The sequence below is a fragment of the Melopsittacus undulatus genome, chromosome 7 (assembly GCF_012275295.1).
Source record: "Melopsittacus undulatus isolate bMelUnd1 chromosome 7, bMelUnd1.mat.Z, whole genome shotgun sequence".
Taxonomy (NCBI): Eukaryota; Metazoa; Chordata; class Aves; order Psittaciformes; family Psittaculidae; genus Melopsittacus; species Melopsittacus undulatus.
In genome coordinates this window covers 39851411-39859760 of record NC_047533.1, presented here as the reverse complement: position 1 = coordinate 39859760, position 8350 = coordinate 39851411, and the positions used below count along the sequence as shown (strand labels likewise).

The following is an 8350-nucleotide window of genomic DNA, read 5'->3' as shown; positions in this document are numbered from 1 at the left end:
CTTTTGGCATTTGCTGTGCAGCTGACATGGAAAAACTCCCAAGTCCTTGACTCTGTGAGTTTTTAAGCTGTATCATTAAAAAGAGAGTTAATGGAAGTAGCTGAATCCCATCTTGGTTTAAAAATGTCTTGGAAATAAAAATGTGGAAGAGTGCACGACCTCAGAGGTGCTCAAGGCAAGCAATTTAGCAGGAGTGACTGAATGCCTGTATACGTGTCTCACAAGTAACTACCATTAATATATCTATGGCAGTAGTTCAATCAAGGTTTTAGTTGCTGAAGAAGTGTTTTAAAGACTCTAACACAAACCAACCATTCAATGTGCTACTATTTGAATTGATGAACTCATCAGCTCAGCTGGAAAATATACCGACTTGGAAACACATCTGAACTGTGTAGTGCATTAATGCACACATTTAATTTAAAGGAAGAAGCTCTTTATGGATTTTAAAACTTAAACTCTGCAAATAGCTCCATCAAAACTGCTGTGATAAAAGAGGCAAGGAGAAATGTTCTGGGAATGGAAACCCCTGGTTTCAGTTTTATGCTAAGTTTTACTCTACAGAGCTCACAAATGAAAAAGCATTACAATAAGACTTGAGAGAGCACACAATTACTTGGGAAGAAAACCATGTAAAAGGACTGAAAAGTGTCTATATTCATCTTTGCTTTAATGCAGTTAATAAAATTAAGTAGAGCTGGGCCTCATTTGAGTGTTGATGAGGTGCTTTTGGTGGAGAGAAAACAGCCAAACCAGCAGTGTAGTCAGGGCATGCTTTTACCCACCCTTGGCTGGGAGAAGGGTAAGAGCCAAATCCCATGCACTATTACATCTCTGCTAAAAGGGTCCTATTTTGTTTCATTCAAATGTGCATCCTGTCACCTGGGGAAACTGGACAAACTATGCCCTCTCCTATCCCCCAGGAAGAGGGGCGCAAGGATTGCATGAACGACAGATGAGAAACTGAGCAATATGTGAAAGGCTTGTTCCCCACTGAGCGAGTGCTATATGCTCCTGCGCCTGCTGCTATGCTGCCACCTGGCGCAGGCTGGGGGTGTGTATTCTAAATGCTATCTTAGCTTAAGTTTGTCTGCTAAACTATTTACTGTGTCCGTTTTCATTTAGCTCTGGAGGGATTTCAAGGCTGTCCACTATTGGGTGGCAGGTGTGAAGATTATTCTTGAAAAGCTGTGCTCAGCCTATGCATATTTTCCAAACCATTAACTGATGAAAAGCTCTACGTCTGTCAAGTTCCATTTTTGTCTTTACCAGGAGTAAGCAAGTGCACTGCGTAAGAAATGAAGCATGTCAATTATGGCATGATTTCAGTTTAACACCCCTCCAACCCTTAACTTCAGTAAAGCTGTTTCACCTTGAAAAAAATTCAAACACACAGCATGCAGAATGTAGCTGTTGGTAGTTTTTTCTTCCTATATGGTTAATCTACATTCTTTTAAAGCTGAAAGATTTGTCTCTTCCCTTCTCCCAAAAGGTGGGAAAGGTATGATTTGAAAAGCAAACCTGGAAGAGGAAAATAATGCAAACTCATTCTTTAATAAAGCCTTTATAGAGCATATTTGCTAAATGTCATGGATGATGTAGCTTATGAGGATCATCTCTCTGCATAGATTATGCAGCAGTGAATTTGGAATGGAAGAGAAGCCTAGTGAAAATCCCTCAGATTTACTGTGGGAAGTTAAAGATACCCAAAAAAACCTAAAGTCCCCCAAAGCAAAAGAAGGAAGGGGCAGGAGAAGTGGAGCAGCATAGGACAGAACCAGCTCTGTTTCCAACAATGACCACAGTTTCTCATCAGATGAAGCAAGAGGTGTTTAGCAAGTAAAGGAGAATATATATAAATTTAATAAAGGCATTTATGATTATTGATTTTATTCTCATTGCAGCTTCCCAGGATACAGATGAAGCAGAGGTAGACCAAACTTTAAGAATCTGATGTGTTTAAAAAAAAACCAAAGAAACCACTTTAAAGTGGGCAAAACTTTAATACCAACACCATAAAACAATTATACAAAAATCATATACGCATTTAGACAGTTCAAAATAATAGATATATATCCTTGTTTTTACTTGGTGGAAAAGGAACTTGTGCAGTTTTAGATTGTGACTAGCTGTAGCTGAAACAAATTAAAAATACCTCTATTTTTCTCCAGTAGGGCAGTTGGAAGTTTGATAGTTCATCAGATTTGTAACAAGAGACTTACTGTGTGGGTAAGCCAATAAAGCTGTTCTGGAGATGACTGGAAAACTTCAGCATACCTAACGTCTGCCCCACACAGTACTGTTTTGACAGGAGAAACAAGGAAATGCAGGTCAGAAGAAACCTGTTTTTTCTTTCAGGGTGGTGGAAAGCAAGCTATGAAACATGAGCCCAAAGATAAGAACTATTATGTAGCACTTGTGCTGTAGTACTTCATTTCCTCCATGGCTGCTGGAGCCAGGAGTGTAACAGGAAGAATTTAAAAACAAACTGGAAAATGGACTACTCCTTTCAACACCAGAATATATTATCATTGATTACAAAAGTCAAAAGAGCTAAATACTTGGAAACTTGGGAGGGGGTTGGGGAAGGGGAAGAGAAAAATATTGGAAAAAAGTATTCTAGTTCTAAATGAATTTTATAATCTCAAAAAATTCCCCAGACATTTAAATGACTGAAGTACCAGCTTGCCTTCATTTAGACACACCATTAAGATATTCCAGATGTGACAGCAGCTTTCAGCTTCAAAATACACTTTTTTTTATTAGGAAAAAGGTGAAATACTGAAGACTGGGCTACTAGATCAAGAGGCTACTGAAACACAACCCCAAGGGTCAATAAAAATTGAGTAATTTCTTTATGTAAGTATAAAGAGAGGCTACTGTAAATATGTAACTGAACAGCTAGATGTGGGTACTTCCACAGCACAGCAGTGCTTCCAATTGCTTAACTGTACCAGCCAACTGTCGATATGGCAGAAGCTGTTCTGCATTATAGGTCTCAGTTTCGTATCAGAATATCTATAGGTATTCCTTTCTATATTTCTTTCGGAATTTGAGAGATTGAGGTCTGGGGTTTTTTGGTTTTGTTGAGTGGGGTTTTTTTAGTTTCATTTTTGCTTCAATTTTGGGTATCTATAGTATTTAATGACTACATATGCAAGTACACAGGTGTATAGGTATCTCAGTTTTAAAAGGCGTGGTTTACCTCTTTTTCATACAATTGACATTGGTTTTTTGATGTCTTGCTTCTCCTGTCCCATGTTACATTCTCCATTACAATTTGTTATTCAGATGTGCAGGCTTCAAACACTGATCTATGTAGTACAGCATTAAGGGATTTCCTGAGTCAGGTTTATTCATCGTTATCTGTAATAAACAGGAGTGGGGGAGAGACAGGGTAAAAAAGAACAACAAACACACACAGAGAGCAGATCAAGCTGGGGTTACAGAACAGATTAGAAACCACAATTTAGTAAGAAGTAGTACCAGATTTCACCAACTCAGTCACCACCAAGGAGGTGACTGTTACCCAAACTGCCTTGAAAGCACTCTTGTGTGCAAACATTGAACAACATGTCATCTTAATGAATTTAAGGTAGTTTCACCTCAAACAGCCTGCCTCAGTTAGAAACAATCCTCTTAGTAAAGAGCAGCATAGATATTCCCCCTAGTTTTTCTTATTTGAAGAGTATAAAACTTTTGAGACAAGCTCACGAACATGCTTCTGCCTCACATGTCCTCTATTCACCTTTATTAGTATAACATTTTTTCTTTAAATATCTGATACTTAAAGAACTACTTTAAATGTAGTTCTTTATGTACTTCAGTACTAAAGTACTACATGTACTTTAAATGTCTGAAATGTAAAGAAGTACTTTCACAGAGATTTTTGTATGCTACCGCCAATTTGTGAAATACAGAGTTGGAACTGGAGCTATTAGAAATAGCCACCTATTAATCTGCATTTTGCAAGATGGAAGTCAGACAGTTTACAATTGGTATGCCAGGATTTCAGCAAGTTAGCATTTAAGCCTTTAGTACTAGTTTTAAAATATCCTTAAGGCAAAGTGGCAAGGAAAAGAGACTGGTAACATTAGAGTTACCATTTTCTTCTTGTTCTATATTACCAGTCCTTTGGACACTTGAAAAATTGACTACTATAATATATTTTTCCAAGTCTGTCATTAAATCAATAAATTGTTGCTGAAAAAAATGTTTTTCAGACACTTGTGTCATACTTCTGTAACACAGCATGCAAACAAGATGGCATTGCTTATTCTTACTGAGTCATTCTATATCAGTTGCAAGATAAAATTGGGAAAATGCAATTTGTATTAGCAATCTTTTAACTATCTTTACAAAATTAGTTTTTAAGACCTTTTCCCCCTGCGACATTAATATATATATAACTCATAGAAAGCTGTCATCTTATTTGACCCTTTATTCACTGCTACTGCAACACTTTTGTAAAAGACCTTAAAAGATGCAGAAATGTTGGTTAACGTGTATTAGAATGTTTTCTCAAAATTGAAGCACACTAAATAGTGCTCATCATTGCACACATTTCTGAAACTAATGTATAATGATTCTGATTCCTAGAAAAATAACTGAGATTTTAGATTTCTTGGTTTTAACCTGTCCAGTGAAGACTTTCATCATTAGAAATTTAAAATTACCTAACTGCAGTTAAATGTTTGACATAAAAGAACCATACCAAAACCATTTCTCATTGAATATCATGTGTGGTATTTCACAGTGACCCTGAAAGATCTCGGAACTACCCGTGTGCCTAGTAACCTGCACTAAACTAGGCAGGGCTTGCAAGATAAATTAATGTATCACTGAGCCAGTTGAAAACAAAGATCCATGGTACCTCCACATCAGGTTTTTCTGAAAATGACACTTATAAGATAAGAAGCAACATGAAATTTTCTTTTCAGAAACATAGAATCATAGAATAGTTAGGATTAGAAAGGACCTCAAGATCATCAAGTTCCAACCCCCCTGCCATGGGCAGGAACACCTCACACTAAACCATATTACCCAAGGCTTCATCCAACCTGGTCTTGAACACTGCCAGGGATGGAGCATTCACTACCTCCCTGAGCAACCCATTCCAGTGCCTCGCCACCCTCATAGTAAAGAACTTCTTCCTTATATCCAATCTAAACTTCCCCTGTTTAAGTTTGAACCCATTACCCCTTGTCCTATCACTACAGTCCCTAATGAACAGTCTATCCCCAGCACCCCTGTAGCCCCCCTTCAGATACTGGAAGGCTGCTATGAGGTCTCCACGCAGCCTTCTCTTCTCCAGGCTGAACAGCCCCAACTTTCTCAGCATTGTCTTCATATGGGAGGTGCTCCAGGCCCCTGATCATCTTTGTGGCCCTCCTCTGGACTTGTTTCAACAGTACCATGTCTTTTCTATGTTGAGGACACCAGAACTGAACACAATACTCCAAGTGAGTTCTCACGAGAGCAGAGTAGAGGGGCAGGATCACCTCCTTTGACCTGCTGGTCACGCTCCTTTTGATGCAGCCCAGGGTATGGTTGGCTTTCTGGGCTGTGAGTGCACACTGCTGGGTCATGTTCATTTTCTCATTGACTAACACCCCAAGTCCTTCTCCGCAGGACTGCCATGAAATTCCTTTTTGCCCAACCTGTAGCTGTGCCTGGGATTGCTCCGACCCAGGTGTAGGACCTTGCACTTGGCATGGTTAAACTTCATGAGGTTGGCATCAGCCCACATCACAAGTGTGTCAAGGTCCCTCTGAATGGCATTCCTTCCCTCTAGCGTATCAACAGAACCACACAGCTTGGTGTCATCGGCAAACTTGCTGAGGGCACACTCAATCCCATTGTCCATGTCAGCAACAAAGATATTAAACAAGACCAGTTGCAAGCCATTTAAAATTGTTTTGGAGAAATACCATATTATTTAGCTAAAAAATTGAGTAAGATAAATAATTTTTAATTCTGAAAGTTTAATTCTAGAGTTCCATCTTCCCAGTTTGCATAACTATTTTACAGATACGAAATGAGTATATTGCACCTTCCCTAAAATGCCTATTGTTAGAGTTGACTGCATTTGTATGTGCTGTTAAATCAGAGTGAGTAGCATGCTTTATCAAAGTTTGCCATGTTTTGTTGCAGGAATAAGAATATGCTGTGTGAAAAATTGTACTTTTTACCAATTTAGCCAATCACTATAACAAAGCACAGGTATGTTTTTAAAAGTATGTCAGAACCTATAGTGTATGACCAAGAAACAGCACAAGACGAGCTGTAATTGACAGGATACAGTGAGATTACCTTCTTGATAGGCTCCATCTGCCATTACTAGGTGAAGTATTTTGGCATACAGATGCTTGTGTTCATTTCCAAGAATACTCTGAACTATGGATGAACAAATATCAATATTTTCATCTTCATCTTCATGTATAGCCTGGGAGAAAGGACAATCCACATTGCCAAAATGAAAATGGATATAGAATTAAGTAGTTCAGATTCACTAAACACAATTCATGGTTAAATCCAAAGTTTCTCTTTAATTCAATAGTATGGAATTTTCTTGGTTAATATTTTAGTGTGTTGAAACAGAATAAAAAACTAAAGACATAAGCATCGATTCTAGTCACACAATGCAGTTAGCCACTGGCACAGTAAACAGCCCTAGGTACTCGTTTCTTAACATATTTTCCACAAACCTTGATTTTCTCATAAACTTCAATTAACTTATCGAAGCCTATTTCACACTCCAAGTTATATCTCAGCTCTTCCAAATGGCTGAAGATGCTATCACATTCTTCACATTCACTGGCAATCTCTCCATCACTATTATCTATGAAGAAAGAAAACAGTGACAACTGCTCTGTTCTTCTGCATTCTTAATGCTGTTTCTGTGTCCCTAAACATGATTATCTACACAGGCCTCTAAGCGTAATGCAACCAGGTAAGCTCAGGAGCACTAGACAACATTGGCAGATGCTCTGGACAACTGCAAGGAAGCAGCAACAGTCCTTTTCCTGACAGCTAAGAATATCTGAATCCCAAATAGGAAGCGTCTAGCTATCTCCTCTAAAAACCCACAAGGGTATTTTGTACTGAAGGAAAACCAGGTATGATCTTAAAGCAGACTTTTATTTAGCAAAGTGATGTTGTTAGGTCAAGTTCCATTCAGACATCCCACATTATTTCTGAGGTGGAACTGATGCAGGATTTGGTGGCTGTCCCATGCTAGGGAAAAGAGCTCTTTTGTGAAGCAGCTGTCTTATTAACACGTGTTAAGAATCAGTTATTTCATTTCTGCACTTAGATGCATCTTGTTCTTCAAAGCAAGTCTAAAAAAACAGTACTAATTTAGCTACAAAGTCCCTTGTTCTTTTCTGCGTGCGTCTCCCACCAATTTAAAAAACAGAGCTGAGATTTCAGGACACCGTTGTGTATAGCTAATGTGTACAGTTAATGCAAACTGCTAAAAGCACTAATACATTTTTGTCTTTTTTTTTTTGACTGCATTAATAGCTATTTTGGGCTAACAACAAGATTAATAATTTCATGTTCCTTTTGACTGCCTGTTAAATTGCTTAATTGTAATGTAAGCTGGATCCCAGACACTCCAGTCATGTCAACTGCCATTTCTTCTGCACTCTTACATTGCAGTCCTGAATTATTCAAAACATATGATTTGCACAGTCTTTGATCTTCCTTTAAGTTTTAGACAACTAGAGAAAAAGTGACTTCCAATCACTGCCTAACAAATCGACAATCTAGTCTGCAACACTGAAAATCAAAATATTATTGGATTTAAACTTCAGTATCAAACCTATTAACTACAGCTTTATTTCATTATAAGTATACAATGCAAAAACATTCTTCCACGTTTGAATTGCTAACATCAATAAATAGGTGTAAAGAAATTATACCAGATTGCCATTCTTCATTAAGTGCACTTTCACTGCTGGGGTTATTTTCATCTCCTTCATCCAGCTCTGTACCATTTGTTATGCATTCAATGACATTAGCCTTCAAAGTGGACGACTCCTCTTCGCTGAATTCCTCACTAGGCTGCTCCCTAAGCAACTGTTCCATTGAGGCCCGGAGTTCCTGCAAATCGGGATCTGCCTCCTCAAACATACTAAAGGAAAGCGATATAAAATGTACATAGTTCATACTTTACAAGAACAACCCTGTAGGAAGCGCTCATTTCTTTTGTTAAGCCAATAAGCTGGAAAGCCATCGTAGTTGGGGGAAAGCATGCAAACATGGGTGTCCTCAGTCCAACATGATTACAGCACTGATACCACTGTATCATGCAAGAGGATAGAAATTAGATAAACAGATATCACAT

At 38.3% G+C, this 8350-nt stretch overlaps 1 protein-coding gene across 7 annotated transcripts in view; it reads right to left on the bottom strand.

The window, feature by feature from the left end:
• Positions 1–1983: 1983 nt before the first annotated feature.
• The window catches only part of NEK1 (NIMA related kinase 1), a 41957-nt gene continuing 35590 nt past the window's right edge, over positions 1984–8350 (bottom strand). For 6 of the 7 annotated variants that reach the window (XM_031045778.2, XM_031045782.2, XM_031045777.2 and 3 more), the window contains 4 exons: positions 7926–8137; positions 6708–6841; positions 6313–6445; positions 1984–3366 (listed from right to left, as the gene is read on the bottom strand). In XM_031045778.2, coding sequence (XP_030901638.2) covers positions 3353–3366; positions 6313–6445; positions 6708–6841; positions 7926–8137 — 493 coding nt within the window. In that variant the 3' untranslated portion in view covers positions 1984–3352. The remainder of the gene's footprint in view (positions 3367–6312; positions 6446–6707; positions 6842–7925; positions 8138–8350) is intronic. The other variant, XR_004080099.2, reaches the window with a different exon arrangement.